Source organism: Corythoichthys intestinalis, chromosome 15, assembly GCF_030265065.1.
Source record: "Corythoichthys intestinalis isolate RoL2023-P3 chromosome 15, ASM3026506v1, whole genome shotgun sequence".
NCBI classification, from domain to species: domain Eukaryota; kingdom Metazoa; phylum Chordata; class Actinopteri; order Syngnathiformes; family Syngnathidae; genus Corythoichthys; species Corythoichthys intestinalis.
The window spans coordinates 10,182,471-10,197,216 of NC_080409.1; the positions used below are offsets into that span (position 1 = coordinate 10,182,471).

Genomic DNA, 14,746 nt, shown 5'->3' on the forward strand with positions numbered 1-14,746 from the left:
ACACAGCTTATATAATAGAGTTAATTTACTTTCCCCTCAACTTTCCCAATAACTTAAAATATAGCAATTAATATTTTAACCCCTGGCAACAAAAGTGAGTGCACCCCTTAGAAACAACGACCCTAAATGTACAAATTGAGTACTGCTTGTAATTTTCCCTCCAAAATGTCATGTGACTCGTTAAAGTTACTAGGTCCAGGTGTGCATAGGGACCGTGTGTTAAAATTTGTAGTACAGCTCTTACACTCTCTCATACTGGTCAATGAAAGTTCCAACATGGCACTACATGGCAAAGAACTCTCTGAGTATCTTAAAAGACGTATTGTTGCGCTACATGAAGATGGCCAAGGCTACAAGAAGATTGCCAACACCCTGAAACTGAGCTGCAGCACAGTGGCTAAGATCAAGACTGGCCAAGCATGTCTCCAGACTTCAACCCAATAGAACATATTTGGGGGATCCTCAAGCGGAAGGAGGAGGTGCGCAAAGTCTTAAATATCTGGCAGCTCCTCAACGTTGTCATGGAGGAGTGGAAGAGCATTTCAGTGGCAACCTGTGAAGCTCTGGTCAACTCCATGCCCAGGAGAGTAAAGGCAGTTCTGGATAATAGTGGTGGCCACACAAAATATTGACAGTTGACATGTTGTACATATGTTAATATTGACAACTTTCACTAAGGTGTGTTCTCCCTTTTATTGCCAGGGGTTTACAGTGCGTTATGTAAAATATTGTAAAGTAAATGTAAAAAGTATCACTTCATGTTTGTACTAAAAAAATGTACTTAGTACATCATGTTATGTCTTATGTTACATTCCACCACTGTGTAACGTAACCAATGTAAGGGTCAGTTCCAACAATAGGAGTGCGCGAGTGTGACGGCGGGCGTCAAGGCGTTCTGTCGGCGAAGGCCAACGGGCGGACCGCCTCAATCAGGTTGAATTCCTGCCATGTAAAAGTGTCTAAATGCAAGGCAGATGTGTGCGGCGAGTTAGGCCGAGGTGCAAGAATTTATCTCGGGCCAGCGAGTGCCTGTGATCTCAGATTTATTGCATTTTTCCAGATTCATCCTTTTTACAATGATGGGGACCTTTCCTCCTTAGAGATTTAAGAGTCTCCCCAAAAAATGCTTCAAAGGCCGCTTTGGGAAAAGGTAAGCTTCACACACCGACTGTCCGCCCTTTTGTACTTTATTCCTTTTTTACATGGGTGTCGGCCATCGGCGGCCCTAATGAAGGGAGGGGCCGAGCTGAGCGCGTCTGGGCCGGGGGGAAGGAGGGCCGTGACCGATGGCGTTAGTCTCGGCGGGGGGTCAGGCTGGCGCCTGAGGTACCCCCGTGCTACGACTGTGCGGCGGCGGAACCGGCCGGCGCTGGGAGCAGGAGAAAGAGCTTGTGTGAAGCGTCTCTCTGCGCTCCCGATGTGTAAACATGAAACCAGTAGTCGCTAACGAGAAAGTTATGAGACGTGCATGCTGAGAGGGACAATAAATTCGGGCTTTACAACCCTGACACGCTTTTCTAAAGCACTGCTACCTGGTGTTGGGATAACAAAAGGAAAGATTATTTGGAGAAGGACATTGTTTTCCTGTCATAGACACAAACGTCATGTCAATCATTTGCTTGAAGTGGCACCTCATGGACAACGTTAACTAAGGGCTACTATGAAAGCCAGCAAAATAACTTGTTTTCAATTAGCCATTGTCGCTCCACATATCCCCAGAGGTTTCAAAGCGCTCCCATTAAAAAGGGAATCAAAAGGAGGATCATTAAAGTTTTACACCACAAACTGTTTTTTCCCTCTTAGAAAGGAAAGCTGGGCATGTTAATATGGAAGGCCAAATAAGTATTCATGAAATAAAAACATTTTTACAATTTAAGAGTCATATTACATATTTGTCTGTGAGACTGGCTACAAGCAAAACACTTCCTTGATAAAAGTAGTGCGACTTTACCCAATTTGGGTCACTAAAAACGAGGTCAAAAGTGTGAATTGGGTCTAGTTTTTGAGATACAACCAACCAGTCTACATGTGTTTTGAGGACCTGGGGAGGGTGTTTGACCGTGTCCCCCGGGAGTCCTGTGGGAGGTGCCCTAAGAGTATCTGGGTGTTCCGATATTTAGGTTTATCCTCTGAATAGGCAGCACAGGCTGCAGTCAGCTCACAAATAGTAACTACTCATGCTTAGATTTGATAGTTTTTATTTTCCCACAAAATGCACAAGTTATAACCAAGGAAAAAAATAATAATAATATCGCCATGATATTTAATCATAGTCAGCAATGTCATCATTAAGTAATCACAGAAGTTGATCAAAACTAATAATGTTTTTTTTAATTTATTAATTAATTAATTTTTTTAAAAACTGTCCTGTTCAGCCGTTTGACACGGAGAATTGAAGTCTAAGTGCCCGGTTGGTCTGAACAGTTTTATAGTCTTACATTGAGTGTATGACAAACTCCCATTGTGATCATTCAACATACCTCGTTTATTATGGCAAAGCAGCGAACAGGAAGGGGTTATGGGGGTATAGAAGAAAAGAAACACAAGAGAAGAAAGAAAAGAAACAAACAACAACAAGAAATACATTGAACGTCTACACTAACTACTAATATTTTGGTGCTATCGTCAGCTAGATGTATTTTCCGGTTGACACCATGTGGGGGGGCCTGTTGACCAGGGAAAGACCCCTATGCACTCAATACTTGGTCGGGAATCCTTTTGCAGAAATGACTGCTTCAATGAGGCGTGCCATGGAGGCAATCAGCCTGTGGCACTGCCTAGGTGTAACAAAGGCCCAGGATGCTTCGATAGCGGCCTTAAGCTCATCCACAGTGTTGGGTCTGTTGTCTCTCAACTTCCTCTTCACAATATCCCGCAGATTCTCAATGGGGTTCAGGTCAGGAGAGTTGGCAGGCCAATTAAGCACAGTACTGCCATGGTCAGTAAACCATTTACCAGTGGTTTTGGCACTGTGAGCAGGTGCCAGGGCATGCTGAAAAATGAAATCGTCATCTCCATAAAGCTTTTCAGCAGATGGAAGCATGAAGTGCTCCAAAATCTCCTGATAGCTAGCTGCATTGACCCTGCCCTTGATAAAACACAGTAGACCAACACCAGCAGCCGACATGGCACCCCAGACCATCACTGACTGTGGGTACTTGACACTGGACTTCAGGCATTTTGGCATTTCCTTCTCCCCAGTCTTCCTCCAAACTCTGGCACCGAATGACATGCAAAATTTGCTTTCATCTGAAATATACTTTGGACCACTGAGTAACAGCAGTGGCGGACTTGGCAATTTTGGGGCCTAAGGCGAACATATCCAGGGGCCCTCTTCATGGGTCAGGGGTTAAAAAGGTGAGAAGGGTGTGGAGGAAATATGTTCCAGTACACTAGGGCTGTCCTAAACGACAAATTTTCTCCTGATTAGTCAGCCGACTAGTTTTACGATTAGTTGACTAATCTAATGAATTTTCATTTTTTTTTTTTTTTTTTTTTTTTTTACTAATTGAGCAATGAAATTTTTGTTGACGCTTATTAATTCACAAAACCATTTTGGAACACTTAAATTCTTTATTAAAGTACAAATAATCATGTAAATAACAATAATTAATCACAAATAAACAATGAGGTTAAATGCTGATAGCATTTACTAGTGCAAAATAATGGAAAGTAAACAGTTTCAGAAAACTGACTTTGCCTTTCCAACATTATTAAAAAAAAATCTTTAAAAAAAATTCTAGCATTATTATTATATTATTATCGTATACTACTATATAATAGTAGTATAATAATTATAATAATTATTCATTGCCAATCATATTCGTCATAAAGAGTGTCATTTGAAAGCTATTCTTAGTGTAGAATCTGTATTCTGTAGTATTTACTCAACATATTATAATATTAATTCTGAAGTATGTGGGATTGACTCCAGAAATCGTTATTTATACGACGAACATGATGTGTTTTTATTTTGAAATGTTCACCAGAGGTACGTTCGCTAAACCGCTAACCGAAAGCTTTTCACTTCTTAAAAAAACATTCTTCGTCATTGCTTGTGGTGTCACTAATAGATTTAATTTTTAGCAAATGCTGTTAACCAGCTGTTGAGTGTTATTGTATGACTGATTGGAACTGTACTGCATTGTTTCGCCACAGGGTGTGCTGTCTTGTATCTTATGTTTGGTGTGAAGAAGAAGAAGAAAGTTAAAAGAGGCATTAGCGACCTCCGGCCTGTTCTCAACTTCTCCCTCTTTGCAGTTTGGCTCTCAGGGAGAGCACATTAGCTCATGTGTTCGAAATAAACGATAGCCGACCTGCAAAAAAGCAAGTGAACTGCGGAGCTAAGCAATGCTAAACGGAGCTAAGCGAAGCTAAACGGCGCTAAATAATGCTAAGCGACTGATACTCAGTCCGTCGTCTTGGAACAGTCCATTGTAGTGCGCGTGTGTGTGTGTGTGTGTGTGTGTGTGTGGGGGGGGGGGGGGGTTAATATAAATGCAGCATTCAAATGGCTTTCTTTTTTTGTTTTATAATTTGTTTGTTTGGTACGCTGACATAATTATACATGACGAATAGTTGGGGCTGCTGCTGGCTCCGGCGGCCCAAGCCCTTGCTCGTTGGGGTAAGGGCAGCTGGTTGGAGGCCCCCTACTGGTTGGGGGCCTAGGGCGATCGCCTACTTCGTCTGAATAGAAGATCCGCCTATGAGCAACAGTCCAGTGCTGCTTCTCTGTAGCCCAGGTCAGGCGCTTCTGCCGCTGTTTCAGGTTCAAAAGTGGCTTGACCTGGGGAATGCGGCACCTGTGTCTGTGCACGGTGGCTCTGGATGTTTCTACTCCAGACTCAGTCCACTGTTTCTGCAGGTCCCCCAAGGTCTGGAATCAGCCCTTCTCCACAATCTTTCTCAGGGTGCGGTCACCTCTTCTGGTTGTGCAACATTTCCTGCCACACTTTTTCCTTCCCATTGAGATGCCTTTATACAGCACTCTAGGAACAGCCTATTTGCTCAGAAATTTCTTTCTGTGCCTTAGCCTCTTGCTTGAGGGTGTCAATGATGGCCTTCTGGACAGCAGTCAGGTCGGCAGTCTTGCCCATGATTGTTTGAATTTTGTCCACGGACGATTAACGAAGTGATAAGAACAAACTCACAACACAGAAAGTACAGAAGCTTCCTCTAGGTAATGCTGAATCCATTTTTGGAGATTCCTTGCGTTCCTCTGGTTTGATTTTGTAGTTTTAACCTTGTCTACAAACTGTTTACTTCAACCACACTTCATGCTGTTCTGTCTATACCGGAAGTCCGTAGCAGAAAATGTCAAAGATGGGGCCGCCCAGTTTCGCTCAGGAAACTTGTCTATAATGCAGTGCACCCTTAATATGAAAACAGTTTTAAACTAGGCCATTCATTGAAGGTGCGCCTTTTACTCTGATGCGCCTTATAATGCGGAAAATACAGTATATACGTATTGAACATAATAAAAGTCTAAACAGTGGGTACTGGAATTCCTGAGGTACCGGCGTACCAGTCAGAGTTTGGTACCAATAGCCAGCAGTTAGTCAGATCCGTTTCCAGTGAGGGTTGGACTCGGTCAAGGCTGCTCTACGTCACCAATTCTCTCCCTAGCTTTTATGGACAGAATTTCTAGGCGTTGAGGGGGTCCGGTTTGGTGGCCTCAGAATTGTATCACTGCTTTTTGCAGAAGATGTAGTTCTGCTGGCTTTATCAAGCCGCGATCTTCAACTCTCACTAGAGCAATTCGCAACCGAGTGTGAAGCGGTCGGGATGCGGTTCAGCACCTCCAAATCTGGGAACCGAATGTAAAGCGGTTGAGATGAGATTTAGCTCCTCAAAATCTGGGACAGTGGTCCTCGGTCGGTAAAAAGTGGAATGCCCCTGGTCAGGGATGAGGTCTTTCCCTAAGTGGGTGAGTTTAAGTGTCTCGGGGTCTTTGGAAGAATAGAGCGGGAGCTCGAAAGGCGGATGGGTGCGGCATCTGCAGTGATGCAGACTCTACATCGGTCCGTCATAGTGAAGAAGGAGCTGAGACAAAAGGCAAAGCTCTCCATTTACCAGTCGATATACATCCTACCCACACCTATGGTCACGAGCTGTGGGTCGTGACCGAAAGAACAAGATGCCGGATTCGAGCGGCAGAAATGAGTTCCCTCCACTGAGTGTCCGGGATCTCCCTTAGAGATAGGGGTGAGAAGCTCGGTCATCTGGATCAGAGCCCCGAAGTACAGCCGCTGCTCCTCCACACTGAGAGGAGCCAGGTGAGGTGGTTCGGGCATCTGACTAGGATGCCTCCCGGGCACCTGCCTGGTGAGGTGTTCCGGGCCCATCGCACTGAGAGGACACCGCAAGGATGACCCAGGACACACTGGGGAGAATATGTCTTCTGGCTGGCCTGGAAATACCTTGGGAAGAGCTGGATGAAGTGGCTGGGGAGAGGGAAGTCTGGGCTTCTGATGGAATTATTGTGCACACAGTTAACATTTATGCTTTCCTTAATAAAGACAGTCCCTAGATAGGAGAGCCTTTCCTTTGTCCTGGGCAGTGTTGTCACAGATTACTTAAAAAAGTAATTTAATTACTGATTACTGATTACACCACAAAAAATTAATCTAGTTACTTTACCGATTACTTTATTATCAAAGTAACAGTTATTTTAAAAGTAACTTATCAGTTACTTTTTACCAATTTTTCTCGTTTTGCTGCCTCGACATAAAAATGACAACAAAAAAATGTCATCACATGTAATTGAATTTTTCACATAAGGCTTCATCTTTGAGTTAGTGGGGGTTTAATTAGTTGATGGGGTTGATTTCAACCACCATTGACTCGCGCTAGCTTAGCCACCCCGAAGCCCTGAAACTAACAAATAACTGACAAACTGCACGGAATTTGTTCAAATCAATGTCAAAAATGCTGAACTTCCCCTTTAAAATAAAGACCTAGCTGTTAAAATATTGTCTATAAAAGTTGTAAAGCAATAAAACAAACAACAAAAATTAATGAAATGAACAACCTATTTCATAATGGGTCAAAATCATTTTTCGAGCAGATCATTTGACTAGCACCTAAGACACTAGCTTTTGCTTTGCTAAGCCAAAACTACACCTGTGGAGGCAAGATGGATATTTAGAATTGCTGTAAACCTAAGCTTTCAAACGCAACCAACAACAACTGAGCTTGAACAGTTTTATATATATGTACTGTATATATACAGTATTGGCCAAAAGTTTGGCGACACCTCAAAGGTGGATAATTTGAAGAATGTAGAATATAAAACCTGTTTTCAGTTATTTCACTTTTTTGGCCATTCCACATGTTCGTTCATAGTTTTGATGTATTCAGAGAGGATTTACAATAGTAGGGAAAATATATAAAACGTAAAAACTTGTTACCTGTGGGCAGTTTCGAGTTTTGTCGCGTTGTACTGTAATTCCAAGTGCTTCTTTGTTGATTTAGCGACTGACAGTCATTTTCAGCCAGCATAAAGTTTGCAACGCACGGAGATATTTTTGTCATCTTTACCGGACAGAAATGTGAAGTAATGGCTGTATTTCCAGTGAGCAAAGGCATCCATTTGTGGTATATATATCCCAGAGGTTGCGCTAGACTTTTTCGTTGTCTGTCATTTTGACTGACAGTGTCATAAAAATCCGGTCATAATCTATTTTTACCCGTCACTTACATTTTTAAAATTATAATAATGACATATTCAATAGTATTTAGTTTTCATTCATTTTTAATTAATATTCTGTCCAAACAAGCTTAACAAGAGGCAAACAGACAGCGGAGTGCACCAATCAGCGACGGGCAGACGTGCCGTTAGCAAAACGACGAGGGCAGGACGAGGGACTTGCGCGCGGAAGCAAACATACGAGGAGAACGGAGTTTATTCAACATGGCTAGCGCGAGACAGACTGTTGTTAATGTCTCGTGTCGATGTGTTTTAGCTCATTTAAAACTGAATTTACCGCGGATTGGAACATATTCTCGGCTCTCCCGCCATCCGTGTTGTTGTAGAGACGACTTTCGGCGCGCAATAGTGACGTTGCTCGTGAAGAACACGTCACGCAAATAAACAAATCTGATTTGTCAATTGATTTTGTACCTACTCGAGAGGCTGTGTCCCAGACTTTTCTCTCAGTGTTTGAAAAATACAGGGAGAACAGTCTGGCTGTGCCAGGCAAACACTCAGTTGCATTGACGTTTTTCTGAGTAAGGCCAACGACGTCATGCATCAAGAGAGACAATAGCTAATTAATATGCTCATTCACCACCCTGTGGTCTGGGGTGTGAATTGCAACCTGTCAAAATGACGGATGGACTTCAGTTTTTTCCGTCACCATTTTAAAAAACCGGTCAACGACGGAAAATATTCGGTTAAAGCGACCCCTGATATATCCTGCCTTTCACTGTTAGCCTCGCTGCCTCGTCAGAATGCTATGTTGTTGACCACCGTGGTAGACAGCGCTCAGCCTCAGACAACACTGTAATACACGTGACAAGTCCCCCCCCCCGATGAGAAATGCGAAATGCTCTTCGTACCTCGTACATGACTACAGTATTCTTCATTCTACATACATTATGAGGCAAAAACAAAATAGTAACGCACAGGCACTAAGGAAACTAACTTTAATCGGATTACTGGCTTGGAAAAATGAACGCGTTAGATTACTCGTTACTGAAGAAAGTAATCAGATTACAGTGTTGTCAGTAACGCGTCAACGCGTTACTGACAACACTGGTCCTGGGCCATGTGGCTTTAGTCTTTAGTCTATGTATTCTATTTTATGTTCTATGTTGCTTTCCTGTCCCTCCCATTCTTTTGTTTTCCCCTGAATACGACTTTCCGACTGTTCTTTTTAGCCAAGCTAGGTGTACATAAACCTAGCTTCAAATCAAACATTTTCTTGGTCATTTCGGTCCGAGACGTAACAGATCTGGACTACGCCAGCCAGTGAGAACTATTTTCTGTCGTAGCGATTTCACGGCGACCTTTTTCATCCAGGGGAGGTAATCTTTCTGTTTTTTAGGTGTCCAAGGATTAACACGATTCCGAATTACTTCTGTAGAACAGGCGGGAAGTAGGTTTAGCTTTTTTTGTTGTTGTATGAATATGTGTGTGAAAGAAATAGAATTCCTTAGAGTGGTAACTCGTAAAAGCGCGCTGAAATTAGTTTTTGCAACGCGGGTGACATGTAAAAATTAGGATGGTTCATAGAATCGTTAAGAGTGGTAACTCAAACAAACTAGGTTTGGTATTCCTTGAGAAGTTACTAAGTTTTATTCATTCATTCATTCATTTTCCATGCCGCATTATACGGGTGTATAAAAGCCTTTCCAAGGGTCTCATTGGGACTTGGAAGAATACCTGCAGGATGTTTGTCTTTCAAATCTAATAGCTTCCCTGTTGAAGCTGATGTCCTCACAATCCGACGTGGGATAAGCGGGAGAAGATGGCTAGAGGGATGTTTTTTATCTTAACCGATATAGAAATGCCTGAGGCATTTGCCGAACCCCTAAGACATACACGCCCTACCCCTGGGGTTTGTTCAAACCCAGGTTAAGAACTACTGACCTACACGTTTTTTGTTAACGTGACGGCCAAGTCAACGGTGAGGCGGAAAAAAAATAGAAGCACCAGGATGTTTTTGTCCACACATCACTGCATATTGCAATCCCGGAGGGGCCGTGAGGAGCACGGGGGATGACATCAGAACAAATTGAACGACTATTTAAAGGAACGGCATGACATCAATGATATTTGCGGAGCAATTCATCATCTTGTGGAAAAGTAGTAATATTTTGAAAAGCGAGAAAAAGAACGGCCCTGAAGGAGCGGCTTTTTTTCCTATTGTTGTTCTTTGAGGCAGTTGCGAAAAAGCGATGTCATACATGCTGTTAAACATGAACTCTCGTCTGTAAAGTGGCTCCAAAGAGGGGCAAAGACGCAACGAGACAAGAGGAGAACAGCGCGTAAAAATGCACGGATCACCGGATTTGGGAGGGATCCACTGATGAAACAGGCAAAGATCACACGGGGAAATTTAGGAGGGCGAGCGCAGGGCGTTTGGGTTCACCTGCTGGCCCCGCTGCGAGCCGGGTTACAGGTCAGCGCTCCCCGGGAACACAACTTTCACAACACTTTTTATCTGTTGACGGTACTCAAGCATTAGGACCGGGGGCCGGATTGAACACATGTACGAATGCACGTCTTGTGGATCCGGTCCAATTTCTGCAATGTGCCAAACACATGCATCCGCGCTTGGCTTGCTTTACCTGGGTGACAAATCCAATCACTAACTGATGACTCAGGATTTAACAGCCCCTGCTGTCGTTTGATGTGCAATATTTTTGCTTTGTTTTGCCGTTTGAAGTCCAGGGAATCATCACAAAAGATGATTACACGCTAACCCCTCCTCCTAAGAACTGGGCAACAGCTCGTAGTGAAAAAGCGTGTCATAACTTCGTGTCCAGATGTCCTTTTTGTCTTTTTGTTGTTAATAGCAACTTCAGTAGCTTAGCTTAAAATGATTTTAAATACAGTGGAACCTCAAGATACGAAAGCTTTTCGTATTCGTTTACGAAAAGTTTTTCGAAGCTTTGTTCGTTGTATAATACGAACGATAATTCATCTTACGAAAGATAATACGTACTATAAAAGATACGTCATTCCTGCTCACAGAAAAGTTTTAAAGTCAAGCCGTTAACGTCCTCGCTAAGACGTCGGTGCTCAGTCTAAGCCAGTGCCTCTCAATTATTTTCTCTTATGCCCCCCCCCCACCTCCCAGGAAAACGTTCCGCGCCCCCAACTCTCTGCCGCCACTGTAAATAGTATCATTTGTCTATAAAATTATTATTATAAGTACACCTCTGCAAAACATTGTGTCCTTTTTAATATTACAGGAAAAAAAGTCATATAGATCACCTTAAATAATGTATGACTTACAGTGTGTCACAAAAGTGACTACACCCCTCGCATTTTTTGCAGATATTTAAAGTATATCTTTTCATGGGACAACAATGACAAAATGACACTTTGACACAATGAAAAGTAGTCTGTGTGCAGCTTATATAAGAGAGTTAATTTATTTTCCCCTCAAAATAACTCAAAATATAGCCATTAATATCTAAACCCCTGGCAACAAAAGTGAGTACACCCCTTAGTGAAAGTTGTCAATATTAATATACGTACAACATGTCAACTGTCAATATTTTGTGTGGCCACCACTATTATCCAGAACTGCGTTCTGAGTGGACCCTGCACTTTTAAAACGCTGGATGATCTTAGCCACTGTGCTGCAGCTCAGTTTCAGGGCGTTGGCAATCTTCTTGTCGCCTTGGCCATCTTCATGTAGCGCAACAATACATCTTTTAAGATCCACAGAGAGTTCTTTGCCATGTGATGCCATGTTGGAACTTTCAATGACCAGTATGAGCAAGTGTGAGAGCTGCACTACAAATTTGAACACACCTGCTCCCTATACACACCTGGACCTAGTAACACTAACGAGTCACATGACATTTTGGAGGGAAAATGACAAGTACTACTCAATTTGGACATTTAGGGATGTAGTTTCTGAGGGGTATACTCACTTTTGTTGCCAGGGGTTTAGATATTAATGACTATATTTTGAGTTGTTTTGAGGGGAAAATAAATTAACTCTTTTATATAAGCTGTACACAGACTACTTTTCATTGTGTCAAAGTGTTATTTTGTCAGTGTTGTCCCATGAAAAGATATACTTAAATATCTGCAGAAATGCGAGGGGTGTATTCACTTTTCTGATACACTGTATTAACATTGTTTTGTTTGTAACAGAAAAGATTTAAAGCACATCAATTTGCCTGAATTTAAAAAAAAGCCAACACCCAAACTGTGAAAATACACTCAAGGTACATTTTTTGTAGCGGTGTGCATATACACTGATTATTAGATTCATCGAGATTTAACACGTGATGATTCCATTATGATTCATAAATGTTCAAAAATGATTGAAAACTTTCCCTATTAACTTAATGACAGCCGCCACTAGCGAAATGAATGTCATGACACGTCTGCCGCCCGGGCACCTTTAGGGACGCACAAGGTGAGGATGGCTGCAGCGGAAGTTACTGAGTGAGAGATTTACTCCTGTTCAAAAGACTCAAAAATACATTTGTGTACTTTGGGTCCTCTTCTGTGCGTGAAAACGTAAATGAAAACCAATAAATGTTTAGGTAGTTTTACTTAAAGCAGTGTTTTTTCATCTGTGTGATTTTGACAAAGATCAGCTCACATTTGATGGTAATTTGATGCAGAAATGTGAGAAATTCCAAAAGGTTTAGATGCTTTTTCATACCACTGTAGCTTTCATATGATGAATCATTTTTCGTATTATAAAGCGGGGGAAAAAGTGTATTTGATAATTTATTTATTTATTTATTTTAATTATTAAATAATGTGGTATCTGTACAGTATTGGCATCAGCCCGTACGACACAGCCATCATTAATTGATTAAATTTCCTCTGTCTGAGGCAGATGACTCACCCATGGAGATGAAGCCCTCCATCTTGCATTTAAACGGCTGGAGGTGTTCCTCTGCTGAGTCAGCGCACACTTTCTGGACATCTCCTTCGCAAGCTGAGGAAAAGTCAGGCAAAAGATACATGAAATGATTTGGAAGTCACGCGAAAAAAAGACATGAAAGTAATACCGTCATTCTACACGTGGAAAAAAAAAGACAAGAGCAAAGGTGCAGAAGGTGAGAATTGCGGCACGTTTCCGTCAGAGATGACCGCCAAAGTGCGTGAGTGCCGTTTCCTGATGGGTTTTCGCCGGCGTGCCAAATGACGTGACTCGCACGCGCTGGCAGGAAACAGCCGTGACTGAGCAAGTACCTTTCCCACTTCCCGTCAAAAGTAAATCTGGGACGCGATACACACATTTGCACCATGTTCCAAGCTGTAAGTCATTAATTGCTCCAATAAATACCTCCGCTTTCATATGACTAAATAACTCAATTTTTATGCAAGGAACGAGTGCTGTTGTCTCTTTCTGATGTTTGCACCTGCAAAGTCTTTTACCTATTAGATGAGTGAAGAAATGATGTCTTTTTTTAATCATATGAACAGCCACATCAAACTCACTTCCTAAATTCATGAGAGCCAACACTTATGACAATATAAAACAACCAAAATATCCTGTTTGGACAAAACCACAGAAATACCCTAGTTCTAAAAAGCCCATGAAAGTCAAGAGTACAATTTAGAAGCAGCTCAACACTAAATGTGGTCAAGACAGAAAACGCTGCGAGGTGAAGGTCGCAAAACCACAGCAGCTATAAAGGAAAAAAAAAAAACAACAGTTCCTTCATGAAACCTAAATGCTGTCATGTAGTTTCACATCATTTGGGATGATGTTTGTTTTTAACCCCTTGAATTTACATTTAACTCTTTGTTTGCCACTGATGGTGATTGACGTCCAATGCTTTTTGACTGGGAAGGGTGAATGAATGAATGTCGATACCCAGTCAAAATAAATTGGACGTCGTCTAGCACTGTCAAGGGATGTTTTTTTATATACATGTACCGTAATTTTTGGACTATAAGCCGCTACTTTTTTCCTTCATTTTGAATCCTACGGCTTATAGTCCAGTGCATTTGTTGAGTTATTTGGGTTAATAGGTAACACTTTATTTGAAAGAGGCGTAATAAGACTGTCATAAGACCATCACAATTATGACATGACACTATCATGGGCATTACTGATTGCTTATGACAGATGCCATTAAGTGTCATCTGGCTCGTATCTATTACACGTATTCAAAAGTAAGATAATTTGCCGGATAACACTAAATGACATCTGTTATAAGCATTCATTGATGCTCATGACAGTGTCATGTCATAAATATGATTACCTAATGTACGTATATATATATATATATATATATATATATATATATATATATATATATATATATATATATATATATATATAGTACGTACTTTAAATATCGCCTTGCCACCTCTATTAAAATGAACAATGTTCAAAGCATCTTGTGTGTGTGTGTATTAGAGCAGGGCGGTAAACCGAAAATTTACCGTTACCGAAATTCTTCACGATGACCGACGTAATTTTGACCATGTCGGTAAATTCGGTAATTTAATAAAAGAAGAAAAAATAGTCTTTTCATCCCGCTTTGACTCTGTGTTGTTCGGCTATGTTCATTCCCCTTTAAGAAAGCAGACAGTGTGCTTACGTTTGGAGTCACATGGTTTTCAGGAAGCCAATCAAACAGAAGCCCGGTATGCTAACGCTAGCAGCTAACGCTAGCGGCTAACGCTACAAGTAAACGGGATGAAGTCGGGCTTAAGTTAGCTTCGCCAAACTTTCACCCGACATTAAGTAAACTCTTGACGGGTTCCAGATAGGGATGGAAAAACCGAGGCTTTCTGAAACAATGAACCACTTTTAAGAAAATTGCCCTAAATTGAATCATTGTTTGACACACTGCAAGAGCCCCATCTACTGGATAAACAGTGCACGTTTCTTTTTAAAAGTAAAGTTGACAAATTGCCTCAGCATTACATATCTTCAATAGAATTAAGTGGATGTCGTCTATTTCAACCAGGATATCGTGTCGTCATTAAGTGTGATTTACACAATTAAAGTTGACCTCTTTAAGCCTGTGCCATTGCTTTTGTCTGTGAAGATGTGTTCAAAGCAGTATTTGTAATACACGACAGTGC

The 14,746-nt window shown here is 41.6% G+C and overlaps 1 protein-coding gene across 2 annotated transcripts in view; it reads right to left on the bottom strand.

Annotated features, from left to right (window-relative positions):
- LOC130930697 (formin-1-like) overlaps window positions 1-14,746 on the bottom strand; it is a 187,155-nt gene that overhangs the window by 25,281 nt on the left and 147,128 nt on the right. For both annotated transcript variants that reach the window (XM_057858746.1, XM_057858747.1), the window contains one exon: window positions 12,546-12,638. In XM_057858746.1, coding sequence (XP_057714729.1) covers window positions 12,546-12,638 — 93 coding nt within the window. The remainder of the gene's footprint in view (window positions 1-12,545; window positions 12,639-14,746) is intronic.